Here is a 16366-nt window from a genome sequence, read left to right as displayed (position 1 = left end):
GCAATAAATAGTGAGCTTTACCAATAAATAGTAATTTCTGCTAATAAATAGTAAATTTTACAAATAAATAGTATATTAATTTTACTAATAAATAATCATTTCTATTATTAAATAGCTAATTTTACTAATAAATACTGTTTATTAATAGACGTTAGTATTTATTAGTGAAATAGACTATTTATTAGTAAAAATTACTATTTATTAGTAAAATTTGCTAATTAATTAGTGAAAATTACTATTTAGTAGTAACATATTAGCAAAATTTACTAAAAGATAGTAATTTCTACCTATTTCGAAATTTTACTAATAAATAGTAATTTCTACTAGTAAATAGTCTATTTTACTAATAAATTATAATTTATACTTATAAATAGTCAATTTGACTAATAAATAGTAATTTCTACTATTTTATTAGCGAAATTTACTAATAAATAATCTATTTCACAAAGATAAATAACAATTTCTACTAATAAATACTCTATTTTAATAATAAACAGTAATTTTTACTAATAAATAGACAATTTTACTAATAAATAAAAATTTCTACTAATTTATTAGCAAAATTTACTAATAAATAATCTATTTCACTAATGAATAATAATTTTTACTTATAAATACTCTATTTTAATAATAAACAGTAATTTTTCCTAATAAATAGTCAATTTCACTAATAAATAAAAATTTCTACTAATTTATTAGCAAAATTTACTAATAAATAATCTATTTCACTAATGAATAATAATTTTTACTTATAAATACTCTATTTTAATAATAAACAGTAATTTTTCCTAATAAATAGTCAATTTCACTAATAAATAAAAATTTCTACTAATTTATTAGCAAAATTTAACAATATATTTATTATTATTAATTTATTTTTGTAAATAGTCACTTTTACTAATATATTAGCAAAGTTTAATAATAAATAGTAATTTCTACAAATTTTTTTAGCAAAAAATGACTAATAAATATTAATTTCTTCTAATAAATAGTAATTTTTACTAACTTATTAGCAAAATTTACTATTAAATACTAGTTTCTACTAATAAATAGTGATTTTTACAAATAAATGTTCAATTTTAATAATAAATACTAATGTCCACTAATAAATAGTAACTTCTACTAATACATAGTAACTTCTACTAATAAATAGTAATTATTACTAACTTATTATCAACATTTACTAATAAACAGTAATTTCTACAAACTTATGAATAAAATTCACTAATAAATAGTTATTTCTATAAATTTATTAGCAAAATTTACTATTAAATACTAATTTTTACCAATAAAATAGTAATATTTACTAATAAATAGTCATTTTTACTCATAAATAGTCAATTTTACTAATAAATACTAATTTCTACTATTAAATAGTAATTTTTACTCATAAATAGAAAATTTTACTAATAAATACTAATTTCTACTAATAAATAGTAATTTTTACTCATAAATAGTCAATTTTACTAATAAATAGTAATTTCTACTGATAAATAGTAATTTTTTACTCATAAATAGTCAATTTTACTAATGAATACTAATTTCTACTAATAAATAGTAATTTCTACTAATTTATTAGCAAAATTTACTAATAAATAATCTATTTCACTAATGAATAATAATTTTTACTTATAAATACTCTATTTTAATAATAAACAGTAATTTTTCCTAATAAATAGTCAATTTCACTAATAAATAAAAATTTCTACTAATTTATTAGCAAAATTTAACAATATATTTATTATTATTAATTTATTTTTGTAAATAGTCACTTTTACTAATATATTAGCAAAGTTTAATAATAAATAGTAATTTCTACAAATTTTTTTAGCAAAAAATGACTAATAAATATTAATTTCTTCTAATAAATAGTAATTTTTACTAACTTATTAGCAAAATTTACTATTAAATACTAGTTTCTACTAATAAATAGTGATTTTTACAAATAAATGTTCAATTTTAATAATAAATACTAATGTCCACTAATAAATAGTAACTTCTACTAATACATAGTAACTTCTACTAATAAATAGTAATTATTACTAACTTATTATCAACATTTACTAATAAACAGTAATTTCTACAAACTTATGAATAAAATTCACTAATAAATAGTTATTTCTATAAATTTATTAGCATAATTTACTAATTCAAAAGCAAAAACTTATAGTCACTTATTGAAATTAGTAGATTTTACACGAAGAAAACGAATAAAGTTAGCTTTACTATTTTCAAATTAAAACTTAAAGTGACACAAACTTCTGCGCATTTTGGTCAATTTTGACTATTTTTGGAGTAAAAGTTGCTACGATCGAACTATGGTTTTGTCAAAATTAGTTCGAGTCAGTAATGCGCTGAAGTGTCAGACAGTTTTGGTTTTACTTTGTAAATAGTAAAAGTTACTATAAATATTTTTCTTCACAAACTATAGTAAAATGTCTATAAAATCGCTTACAACTTTTAAAACCAAAATTATTGAAAACCTTAAGATTGACTGCCTCTTTTTGAACTTATAAAATTAAATCAAGTCATAACTTTAGGACTTAAAATCATACTCTCAAGGCTAAAATTTAGTGAAAAATAGTTTAAAACATTCTTTTTGTAAACGGATTTAGTCAAAACTGAAAGTAAGATTTATTTTTATAATCCCAACTTATGGAAAATCGGATCTATAAACATTTGCAATACCCAAACGCATTAACTCTACCCGAATGCACTTATTATTATTATTATTTTTTTTTTTTGAAAAGTCACAACAGATTTTAGGAGAAGCATTAAATATTTCTTTACTACCTTAAAAACAACTTTGTGGTTGAGATTCGCGAGTCTATAGCACAATAATACCCAGCGCCAAGTATACGTATATATATTACGTATCTATAATTTAAATACACTATTTTCTGCTTCATTTAAATTTTCATTCTAATATTAATTTTAAATTTCAAACTCACTTCTTTGGAATTTAAAATTCTTTAAAATTACGATGATTCACAAAAGTTGCAAAGATACATAATATGTATTATGTACATATAAATTATTAATTCAGAGGAAAAATAAAATAAAAAGAAGAAAATGAGCAATAAATATAAATTAGAGGTGTATTTCGAAAATTGTAGCACACGCCACTGCTTGCGATGAGTTTGCTCGGGGTTAAGTAACTCAATAATACTGAATGGGGCTCGTTGGTTTCTTTCAATGATTACAAGTGGTATAAATGTAACATTTCGCATGTTTCCTATTAGTCACAAAACCGATTTTCTTGCGGGTACACGCGCTTTCTGTGGCATTTCTAATTTCTAACGCAAGGGTAAGAAATGCATGATTATCGTTTTGGCGCTTATCTCATTAAGGATTCAATTAAGTTTAAATTTTAATTTCGATTTAATTAAGAATAATTAAATTGTTTTTTTCAATTATTCCAAAATAGGCTATCAGGAATTTCTGCCTTCTTCTATAGCAACTTTGACTATTTTCAGTGTAAACTTTTGCGACGTTCGAAGTACTTTTTACTTATTTTTTAAAAAAAAGTACTTTGAGCGTAACAACTTTGACTTTGAAAATAAAAATTCGAAAAACTTTAAGTTTTAGTTTGTAAATAGTAAAAGTTACTTTATATATTTTTCCGCGTAGTGTTAGTTGAATGTTTAGTTTTTAGTTTGTTTTTTTAGAATGTTTGGTATGTTTCATTATTTTTCCAAAACATTAATTTGCCCATCGATAAGCTTTAGTTTATATTTTATTATAATAAAAAATAAAATATAATAAACCTTCCATAATCTGTACAATCGCATCTTTACTCAAAAAGTGGGTAAATAAAAATGAAACTAATTCACACTTTTTCCCATAATCACCAACATTGAATTTATTTAACAAAAGTTAAATAAAGATTTTAAATATTTAAAAAATGAATTTAAATGCCATTATAAGAAGAGTATTAATGGGAATTTAATGCAGTGATAAGTACAGTAATTCCACTGAAAGTACTGTTTTCACAAAAGTTTCTAGTTGCACCACACACTTTGTATATACACTTTAAATTTTTTTTAAAAAATTTTTTTCCGAAGTGAAAAAAATTTCTTTTTTGTTTTCCTATAATAAATAAAAATTTGGTCTATTTGTAAATCTTATGTTCATGTCGTGCAAAGTGATAACGAAGTGCAAACCAATAGTTTAACGCGTGCACTTGTCAGATTTTCTCAATATAAATCAACAGACCGTGAGACAAAGTGACCAGTCGTTTTCAGAGCCTTGACGAAAAACAACGTTGTTTTAAAAAATAATTTCAATTCCACAAGTGCTCGCATCATGATAAAAAATTTACATATCTCGTGCATTGTGTCAAGGTAGTTTTGTGTGCGAGAGTGAGTGAATTTTAGTGTTTTTTTTCTATTTTATATATCAATTCAACGAAAGATGGGCAGAAAACTATCATTTCTCAGGTTATTTCTCTTTTTTCTATAAATTATATACATCTAATACTCTCTTTACACTAGAATTACAAGTTTAAGTTCAAATTGAAATTTAAGTCTTCAAAAAGGTACTCGCGATAAAAATGCAAATATAAAAAGAAAATAAAAAATACAAAAAAAATATCAATAACAAACATGAACAGGGAAAAAATAGAAGCTTATCGCTGATCCATCCGAAGCTTTATTTTTCGCGTGAAGGAGTTTTCAATATATCAATAAATTTCAAAGAAAAAAAAAAGTCTAAGAGAATCCTCATTTATCATTATCACAATGTTATTACATGCAATCTATAAGATAGCGTAATTTTTTATTTCAGAAAGTTTGCAAATTTGTGGAAAATGCAAAACTAAATTTGAATTATTAAAAATGTTTGCTAATTTAAATTAGTGACTGATCTTTTTGCTTTTATATAAATTATAGTGGTAAATTTAGAGAGAAAAATAATAATCTTTTTTTTAAATTTATAAAATCAGATAAATTTTCTTCCCTTTTAAAACTTGGGGAAATTTTTACAAGAAGCTTGGAGAAAGTTTTTACAGACCTGTCGCGAAAATTTACCATATGAAAACTTCCGACAGCTATTATAGAATAAAATTCTCTCACCCTATAAAGAAAATTTTCTGCTTGGACGAATTTTGTCAGTCAAACTTGCCTCAAGAAAAATATTATGTTATCTATGTTATTTGGAAAGTATTTCTTTTGCCGTAAATAATGGAGGAAAAATGAAATTCTAAAAATTCAAAAGATAATAATTTAAATATACGTGCGTCGTGTAAAACTATATTCAAACGACTTAATTACATTTTGTTGCGAGTTTCTAGATAAGCGGCTAATACAAAAAAAAAAGAGTAATTTAGTTTCCACATCATAAAATAAGTAGATATATAACGGAAATTTATAATTTGCAGACTGTAAAAAATAAATCTTAGATACTTTCAGTCCACTTTTTGACAAAAATCGTTTACATTAGAAACATTTTTGACTGAATCTTAAAAGTATATTTTAAGTCCAAGCCTCGGATATTATGATTTTTTAAATCTTTTTTTCGACTTATTTTTAACAATTGCGACTTTTTCTTTTACTTTTCTTGCAAATATTTATACAATAAAAATAGGTACCACTTTTTTGGAGTGTAAACTACAATTTAATTCGATTTTTACACATTATTTTTAAAAAATTTTATATTATTTTTTATTATTTTTGAATAATTTCTAATTAAATTTTCGAAATATACAATTACAGGGCTGCCACGCTTTTGCTATTTTCAAATTTCCTGACTTTTCCAGGTTAAAAAACGGAATTTTTCCAAATTTTTAAAACGAAAATTATTCAAAAACATCAATAACTTCATTTTTTGAATAAATATTTAATCATTATTTTTTTATAAAAATTAAGATATTAAAAAATTTGAAATTCAATAACATATAAGAATATTATTATAAAACTTGATACTTTTTCTTCAAAAATTATTTTCATCATTACGATTATTCATTTCTCGAATTTTCAACTAAAATTCTTCAATTTTTTTTTTAATAATTTTTGAAAAAGTTCTTTGTGAATTTTCAAATTCTTTTGTTTATAATTTAATTTTGCGAAATTTCAATTATTCTGACATTCTTCAATTAAATATATTAGAAATTAAAAAAAAATTCCATTAAATTTATTGAGAAAAATAAATTCTACAGAATTCTTAATTAAAAGTATGAAAAGTTCAAATTTTCAAAGATTTTAATTTAAAATTCATTTTTAAATCAATATTTATTCGAAAATTCTACGAGAATTTAATGATTAAACTATAAAAATAAATATTTTATTGAACAATTGAATGTTTCTTAAAATTGAATTTTCATAAAGAATTTTATCAACAAATTTTTAAATAATTCAATTCTCTTGACAAGTTTTAATAAAATTTTTAAGAATAATTGAATTTGTCGAGAAATTTGATGACAATTGTATTAAAAATAATTGAAATTCTGCCGAGAATTTTATTAAAAGTTTTTAAAATAATTGAATTTTGGAATCTGTAAAAAATGTTATTATTTATGAAAATAATTGAATAATATATGAAAATAATTTGTAAATAATTGAATTCCTGTTAAATTTTTATTATTTATGAAAATAAGTAAATATTTGCGTAGAATTTTATTAAAATTATTTTTAACTATACCTAATTGAATTCATTTAGGAATTTTTATTAAAGTAGTAGAAATTTTGTAGAGAATTTTATTAAAAGTTTTGAAAATAATTGAATTTCGTAGAAAAATTTTATTATTTATAAAGATAAATTGAAATTTTTACGAGATTTTTGTAAATTTTTAAACATAATTGAATTTTTGCGAAGAATTGTATTAAAATTATTTTATAAAAAATTGAATTGTTACGCGAAGAATTGCATTAAAATTTTTGAAAATAATTTTATTCTTTAGAAATGTAATAAAAAATTTATTGAAAATAATTAAATTTCTTTGGTAAATTTTAATAAAATTTTTAAGAATAATAACTTTTTTCGAGGAATTCCATTAAAATTGTATTAAAAATAATTGAAATTCAGCATTGAGTTTTATTATTTATGAAAATAATTGAACAATAATATATGAAAATAATTTGTAAATTATTGAATTCCTGTGAAATTTTTATTATTTATGAAAATAATTAAATGCAGGCGTAGAATTTTATTAAAAATTTTTTTTTAACTATAATTGAATTCATTTAGGAATTTTTATTAAAGTAGTAGATATTAAAAACCTTTGAATTGAGAAGAGTTTTTGAAAATAATTAAAATTTTGCCAAGAATAATTTTTAAGAAGTGCAATTAATTTCGAAAAATTACATAACAATATTTAAAAAAAATAATTCTTATATCATAATTTCTTAAGATTCAATTATTTACGAACAAAGGAAATTAAAAATTAAAAAATTCACTTTTTGGATTTATTTAAATTTTTGAGAAATCATTTATTCATTTTCTTAATTATAATTGAAATTCTTCAAAAGTTTTAATTATTTTTTTTTTATATTTTTCCAAAAAATTGATTATTTCTTTTATATTTTGCAAAAATTAAATTTTTTTTTCTAAGATGTTACTAAATTTCAATTGTTTGGAAATTTTTCAATTGTATATAATTGAAGAACATATTATCTTTCAAGAATTATTTAAAAATAATTTTAAAAAACTAATTTCCAGAATTCTTTTTTTATAATTTTTGGAAAATATTTAATAACTTAAAAAAATGGACAATAATATTATAGGTAGTAACAAATATAATAAATTTAATTTTTGTATTTTTATAATTGAATTCTCGAGGGGCTTTCAGAAAATTATTAAAAATTAATATAGATAATTGTTTTAGAGATGAAGTTTAGTTAAAAATTGTAACAAATAAATGAATTTTGAAAGGGTTACAATTGTAATTTTTAGAAATTTATTAAGAAGGTTTGAAATTTAAATTTAAAATTTTATTTCCTATGGAAAATCAAATAAGAAGTATATTTAAATATTTATTTAACTAAATTATTGAAGATTTGTATAATTGAATTTAGAAATCAGTGAAAAGGGAAAATCAGGGAAATACAAATTAAAATTTTCGAGGCATGTAAGCTCTAAAATTAAAAATTTAATGTAAGCTTAAAAATAGTCTATTTTTCAATCATTTTGCTTCTAAGATGTAAACTATTTCAGACTTTTTTTAAAAAAAATGTTGAATATTTTTTTATTTTTCAAAAATTCCTTTTCACACACAAATTTATTAGACGAACACTATATAGAAGAAAATCTCAAGTTCATCTCAAGGAGAAAAAAAAATTTTAAACTAAAATAGTTAAATATTTATCTAATCATAATTAAATACATGTATATCTATTGAATATTTTAGCGCGCTGATGCAGAATCTTAATAAATCTTGCGGTTTATTTGCGTATGACCAAAAACGAGTGCTATTTATCACGTGCTTTTAATAAAGATTAGGAACGTAATGAAAACGCATTTTCCCGAATGAATAAAAGCGAAATTAAAAAAAGAGCTCATAAAAGGGAAACGAAAGGTTTTACCCTTTTCCATTTAAAGAGTTTGAGGGGGAGGTGAATAAACTCTTTGGGTACTATATAGAATCTTTTTTTAACACGAAGAACACGTGTCTAGATTATTTCTCAGAAAGACTATATAATAAAAAAAAATTAAAATGACAAAATAGTTTATTTATCATTAATCATCACATCTATCATAGCAAAACAATTGATTCAAACTTTTAAAAAAATTCAATTTTATTAACTAATTTGCTAATTAATTATTCTTGTTTATTAACTTCAAAAATTTTTATAAAATTCTTCGCAAGAATTCAATTATTTTCATAAATAATAACATTTTTCGTAAGAATTCAATTATTTTTATAAATAGACGTAGTAACATTTTTTTGTAAAAATACAATTATTTTTAAACAAAATTTTAATAAAATTTCACGAACAAATACAATTATTTTCTAAAATCTTAATAAATCCTTCGAAACGATTCAATTATATTTATAAATAGTAAAATTCTATGCAAAAATTCAATTAATTTCAAAAAAATTTCACGAAAGAATTCAATTTTTTTTTCTTAAATTCGTTATAAAAAAATTCAATAGAATTCTATTATTTTCTAAAATCTAAATAAATCCTTCGAAAAAATTCATTTATATTTATAAATAGTAAATTTCTTTACAAAAATTCAATTATTTACAAAAAAATTTCACAAAAGAATTCAATTTTTTTTCTTAAATTCGTTATAAAAAAATTCAATAGAATTCAATTATTTTCTAAAATCTAAATAAATCCTTCGAAAAAATTCATTTATATTTATAAATAGTAAATTTCTTTGCAAAAATTCAATTATTTTCAAAAAATTTCACGAAAGAATTCAATTCGTTATAAAATTTTTCAAAAGAATTCAATTATTCAATTATTATTTCTAAAATTTAAATAAAATTGAATAATTAAATGTTTAATTTCAATTATTAACGAACACGATTATTTTAAGAACTTGAAAGAAATTGTTCATAAAATTCAATTATTTTCAAAACATTTAATTAAAATTATTAAAGAAACTCCATTATTTAAAAAAAATTTTAAGAAATTATTCAAAAAGAATTTAATTTGGATTTTTATAGAAATTTTAATAAAAGTCTTCACGAGAATTCAATTATTATTTTCCTCAATAATAAAATTCTTCTAAGTAATTAAATTATTATCAAACTAAGCAAAACTACACGTGCGTTTTGAAATTTAATAAAAATTCTTCATTTTTTAAAAAACATAATTTTTCTAACAGTTTTTTTTTTAATGTAATTGTATGAACAACTCGTTTAGAAATCGCAAAGATATTTCTAACAGCAACTTGAATGTAAGATATTTTTGATTAAATAATTGAATTTTTGAGTTCTACTGGTATAACACTCTTGGTAATGAGTTTATTAAAAAATTTTTTTTAAACTCAATTATTTTTCAAATTTGCAATTAGAATTCTTCAAAAATACGATTATATTTCAAAATAATTTTTAAAAGTAAACAAATAAAATTCATTAAAATATGAAATTTGACAAAATTTTCAATTTTTTAAAATTATTTTCGGAAATACAATTATTTTTAAAAAAAATTTAAGTATCTCCTCAAAAAAAGACAAGAAACAATTTTTCAGGATTTTTTAATTAACTTATTCAAAACTTCAAAATTAAAAACTTATTCTTATTTATTTTTTCACAGGAATTAAAATTTCATATAATTTTAATGAAAAACCTTTTGAAATTGAATTATTTCTAAAAATTGCAATTGTAATTCTTCCAAAATTCAATTATTTTTTTTAGAATTTTTGAATTAAATTATTCAAAACTTAAAGAATTCTTAAAGAAAAATAATGTAGTTAATAATTTTTTAGAATAAAACTTTAAATATTTTTATACTTTTGCTTCCTTTAAATTTTCAAGAAATTTAATTTAAAAACCTTTTAAAATTTAGTTAATTCCTAAAATTCCTGTTATAACGCTTTAAATATTCAATTATTTTCTGAAATTTTAACTGAAATTTTTTTAAATCAATTGCTATCAAAATTCAACGACGAGAATTGAATTATTTAAAAAAAATAATTTTTGTAAATTTATTAAATAATGTATTTCCAAAAATCCAATTATATTTATAGATAATTTTTAAAAATGAAAAAATATAATTCTCTAAAAATATAAAATTTTACAAAATTTCCAATTGTTTCAATTTTGTAAAATTATTTTCAATTATATTTAAAATTATTTTAATATAATTCAAGTATATTTTCAAAAAATTTTAATTAATATTTTTCAAAAACCCATTTTTTTCAGAATTTCCAAATTAAATTTTTCAAATTTCAATCATTTTTGTAAAATAAATATTTAAATGCTTATTGTTCTTTATTTGATTAAAATAAAATTTCAAAATAGAATTACTGTAACTTATTATTATTACTGTAACTTATTCAAAATTACTTTCATTATTTTAATTCAATTATTGTTTTCCACAATTTTTAACTAAAATTCTTCTTTAAATTAAATATTATTAATAATTTCTGAAAAATTTCTTTCAACATTATCAAATCCTTTTGTTTACAATTTTAAGTTAAAAGTATAAAAAATTCAAACATTCAAAGATTATAATTCGAAACCTTTTCAAAACTCAATTATTATTTAAAGTTTTAACTGAAATTCATATTTCAATCAATTATTATTAGAAAATTCTACGACAATTCAATTACTTAGATACAAAAAAAAATTTATTGATGAATTCAATGTTTTTTAAAATTCAACTCTCATTTAAAGAATTTTATCAACAAATTTTTAAATAGGTCATTAAAATTCTTTTGACGAATTTCAATAAAATTTTTAAGAAAAATTTCATTTTCGAGAAATTAGATTAAAAATGTATTAAAAATAATTGAATCTCTGTAAAAAAAATTTCATTGAATTGAGAAAAGTTTTTGAAAATAATTGAAATTTTGTCAAGAATTTTATTAAATTTTTTTAAATAATTGAAATAATGCCAAGAATTTTATTAAAATTTTTGAAAATAATTGAATTTTAGAAAAAAATTCTAATATTTATAAAAATAATTGAAATTTTGACTATAACTTTTTTTTAAACTTTTGACCATAATTGAATTTCTGCTAAGAATTTTATTACTTTTGAAAATAATTGAATTATTGCGAAGAAATTTATAAAAAAAAAATTTTTTAAATAATTCATTTCTTTTGGAAAATTTTATTAAAATAGTAGATATTTAAAATTATTGACTGGAGGAGAATTTTTGAAAAAAAATTGAATTTTTTAAAAAGAATTTCATTAAAATTTTTGAAAATAATTGAATTTTGGAGAAAAATTTTAATATTTATAAAAATAATTGAAATTTTGACTATAACTTTTTTTAAACTTTTGACCATAATTGAATTTCTGCTAAGAATTTTATTACTTTTGAAAATAATTGAATTATTGCGAAGAAATTTATAAAAAAAAATTTTTTTAAATAATTCATTTCTTTTGGAAAATTTTATTAAAATAGTAGATATTTAAAATTATTGACTGGAGGAGAATTTTTGAAAAAAAATTGAATTTTTTAAAAAGAATTTCATTAAAATTTTTGAAAATAATTGAATTTTGGAGAAAAATTTTAATATTTATAAAAATAATTGAAATTTTGACTATAACTTTTTTTAAACTTTTGACCATAATTGAATTTCTGCGAAGAATTTTATTACATTTGAAAAAAATAATTGAATTTCTTCGATGAATTTTAATAAAATTCTTAAGAATAATTATAAGTAATTATATATTTTTCGAGAAATTCCATTAAAATTGTATTAAAAATAATTGAAATTTTGCGATGAGTTTTATTATTTATGAAAATAATTGTAAATCTATAAATTTTTTTATTATTTATGAAAATAATTGAATTATTGCGAAGAAAAATTGTAAAGTCAACTCTTTTAAAATTGAATTAAGCAAAATTGAATTAAAGAAAAATTAGATTTCAAGAATAAGCACAATAACTTTAGAAAACAATAATATTTTCCAGGATTCCAATGAAAATTCCCCGACTTTTCTAGGTCTTTTCAAGGTTTACAAAAATTCCCTGACATTTCCAGGTTTTCCAGGTTTCCAGGTTGCGTGGCAACCCTGATAATAGAATAATTAATTATTTTAAAAAATTGCAACTGTATCTTTCTTTTTGAGCTTTTGAAATTGGGGTTAAATTTTCTTACTCTATTTATTTTATTATTTACAAATTAACTGTCAAACTTTTGACATAACAATTCGAACTATAAAACAAAATTAATTTTAAAATTAAAAATATTTAAAAAAAGAAAAAAAAATTAAACAAAAAAGGAAACAAAAACTAACTTTAAACTGCGAATAGATTACCGGAATACAACGATTATTAATATAGAAAGAAGATTTAATTATTTACTTGCAATGTTTGGTATATTTAAATGCAAAGTTCATAGAAAATTGTGTAAAGATTTAAATGTCCCGATTAAATAAATGCTTAGCCTGAAACTTACCCTAACATTTAAATTTCATTTTCGTCTAATTCTATTTAACCGAAAGTTTAACGTGAAACTTTCCTGAACATTTAAATTACATTTTCGTCCAAATAGATTTAGGCGTAAATGTAAAAGTTTCAGTCTAAATGTTTATTTAATCGGGGACATTTAAATCTTTACACAAAATTTCTATAAACTTCGCATTTAAATATTCCAAACATTGTAAATATAACAAGTAAATATTTAATAAATTTTCATCAATTTCGATGCTGTGGGGCTATTAAAATTAAATGAATAAGGCATTAGAAAATTTTTGTAGTTTCAACTCTTCCATAGAGTTCAATACATAAGAGAATTGTAAGGATATAATAAATCCTAATTAACTTTATTAATGTGTTTACAATGAAACATTAAACCAACTTTCTGAAAAGTAGTTCAAAGTATAGTTGAAACCCAATTTATTCGATTGAAATTGGTTTCGATTGTAACCGAACAAAAATGTTATGCATCAGAATATTTATATCAAAATATAATGAATTCACGGAATTTAATTGATATAATAATTAATCCCATGTAATATTGCTCGCGATCTTCTTAAGGAAGGCGTGTGCTTTTATTATACAAAAGGAGGAAAGGGAAAAAGCGACGCATGCTTCTTTCCAAGTTTGCCAGGTTTTGCCCACCGAAACAGGGTTCTCTTCAGTTAGACAGTTTCCGATCGTCTGATCATTGACTCGAACTTTGTCGTCGTTAATAATATTATCGATTTACTTTTGTCGCGACTTAATGCGTGGGTGTAAAGATCTTAAAGGACACTCTTTAATTGATGGAGGGTACCCCGCCGTTGATGAAACTTAATCAGTGAAAAAAAAAAGAAAAATAAACTCTATTGCCGCTGAAGAAAAAAGTTTCTTCAATATTTTTTTGCTATGTTGCATCAAAGAACAATATTAGACTGACAAAAAACATGTTTCAGTTTTAAAAGAAACAAAAAAAAAAATAAAATAAAATCTGTTGAGAATCGGTTTAACCGGTGTGCGGTGTGCGCATCATATTCCTTTTAGAAGACAAAACTCAATAGTTTTGGCGCCATAAACCTTTAAACGTACGTACGTGATAGAATTTTCTATATTCCTCCGAAAGAAAAAAACTTTTCTCATTCAAAAAATATTTAAAACTAACAACATATACTTTTGCAATTTTTTTCAAAATTATCAATAATTTCATTCATTTCGATATGTTTATTCGTTAAATAATAATAATCTAAATCATCTTTATAAATTCTACGAAAAAAATAAATATACTTGAAAATTAATCCTATAAAATTAATATCACTTTTTTGTTTTAATATTTTAGTATCTATTCAATATTAGTTTTTAGTATTATTAATAAATTTTAGTATTCAATATTATATTTTAGTTTTTTTCATGTAAAAAAATTGACTTGATACAAAACTTTTATGAACAGAATCTAAGAAAGAGAAAAATTAAATCTTTTTAAGACTCGCAATTCGCAGTAGTTTAAATGATTATTTCTGGATTGACCCATATATTTCAGTATATTTCCCTCCATTATTTATTACGGCATAAAATTATGTAAATATTTAATAAATAGCTGGAAAATTGTAAAAAAGTTTCGTTATTTTTTTTTTAATTGTGCTACCATTTTTCTAAATATTTACAAGTTTTCCTGTTCACAAACACAAATTCATTATAACTTCAGAATTTTGGAAATAAAATGTCATAACTAAATGAATTTTAATGGAATTTTGTTTGCCTACAAAATATTAAACAAACGTAGTAGTCGAAATATATTTTCAAACTAAAATAATAATAACAATAAAAATAAAAAAAAAATGAAAATAATAACAATAATAATAAAAATTAAAAAAAATAATAATAATAATGATAATAATAATAATAAAAACTATAAATCAAATACGATAAACTTTAAATTTGAACTAGTAAAAATGTTTATTAATTTTAACTTGACTTTTTGCTTTTGAATTAGTTACTAATAAATTAGTAGAAATTACTTTTTATTAGTAAAATTTACTATAAATGACTACTTATTAGTAAAGTTTACTAGCAATTACTTTTTCTTAGTAAAATTTACTAGAAATTACTATTTATTAATAAAATTTACTAGAAATTACTACTTATTAGTAAATTTTACTAGAAATTACTTTTTATTAGTAACATGTACTAGAAATTACTATTTATTAATCAAATTTACTAGAAATTACTACTTATTAGTAAAGTTTACTATAAATTACTTTTTATTAGTAACATGTACTAGAAATTACTATTTATTAATAAAATTTACTAGAAATTACTACTTATTAGTAAAGTTTACTAGAAATTACTTTTTATTAGTGAAATTTACTAAAAATTACTATTTATTAATAAAATTTACTAGAAATTACAAAATTTGACTAATAAATAGTCATTTCTAGCAAACTTTACTAAAAATTACTATTTTCTAAGAATTTTCTAAGAGGTCGGGGTACAGTTATTCTAAAACATATTTTCTAATTCTTTATTTTACAATACTTTTTTACATTCTCATCATATGAGAAAGTATTAGTTTCTAATAAAAGTGATTTTCTAATTTTCTTTTTTCTAATAAAGGTCATTTTTCAAAAATTTCTTTTTTTAACAAGATTCAATTTTTGTAATGACGATCAATAGGTATATGACTAACAAATAAAAATTTATAAAAATTCTTTAATTCTTTAAAAAAAATACTTGAGATTTCGTTAAAAAATTGCAATAAAAAAATAGAAATTATGCAAATTTTTTAACAAAATTTTTAAATAATCGAGTTAAAAATCGTAATTAACAAATAGAAATTATAGGGATTTTTTTCCTAAAGATATTTGAATTTATCTAAAAAAATTTTTTATAAATAATATTTTAATTTTAGGAATTTAACAAAAATTTAACAAAATTTTGTTAAAAAATTGTGATAAGAAATAGGAATTTTAAAAAAATTTTTCTTCTTTTTCAAAAAGAATTAAGAAACTCATAATTTTGTGAACATAATTGTGATTGAGAAGCAGCTTCTATTTCCTAATTTTAATTTTTTAACAATTAACTAACTTTTATCAAAATTATGGAGTTTCACAAATTTTAGAAAAATAAATATTAAAAATCAAAACTTGTTAGAAAATGTTTTTTAGAAAACAGATTTCATTAGAAATCGCTTTTTTTGGAAAAAAAAGATTGGAAAATATTTTTTAGAAAAAGTGACCACCTACTGTAAAATTTACTAGAAATTACTATTTATTAGGCAAACTCACTAAAAAGTACTATTTATTAGTCAAAGTTACTAGATATTTTGAATTAGTTGCTAATAAATTAGT

General features: G+C 20.0%; 2 protein-coding genes across 5 annotated transcripts in view; one reads left to right on the top strand and one right to left on the bottom strand.

Annotated features, from left to right (window-relative positions):
- LOC122510410 (colorectal mutant cancer protein) overlaps positions 1-16366 on the bottom strand; it is an 84656-nt gene that overhangs the window by 31423 nt on the left and 36867 nt on the right. The window lies entirely within an intron of this gene.
- LOC122510409 (bumetanide-sensitive sodium-(potassium)-chloride cotransporter) overlaps positions 3251-16366 on the top strand; it is a 45192-nt gene continuing 32076 nt past the window's right edge. The window contains exon 1 of one of the 3 annotated variants that reach the window (XM_043625037.1): positions 3251-3307. Coding sequence is in view for 1 of the 3 variants with exons in the window: in XM_043625035.1 (XP_043480970.1) it covers positions 4414-4439 (26 nt within the window). In the remaining 2 variants the exon portion in view is untranslated. Of the gene's footprint in view, positions 3308-4087; positions 4440-13703; positions 14108-16366 lie in introns of those variants that run through there. The other 2 variants (XM_043625035.1, XM_043625036.1) reach the window with 2 other exon arrangements.

Source organism: Leptopilina heterotoma, unplaced genomic scaffold, assembly GCF_015476425.1.
Source record: "Leptopilina heterotoma isolate Lh14 unplaced genomic scaffold, ASM1547642v1 Lhet_68, whole genome shotgun sequence".
Taxonomy (NCBI): domain Eukaryota; kingdom Metazoa; phylum Arthropoda; class Insecta; order Hymenoptera; family Figitidae; genus Leptopilina; species Leptopilina heterotoma.
The sequence above is the reverse complement of the archived record's forward strand: the minus strand, read 5'-3'. Positions and strand labels throughout refer to the sequence as shown.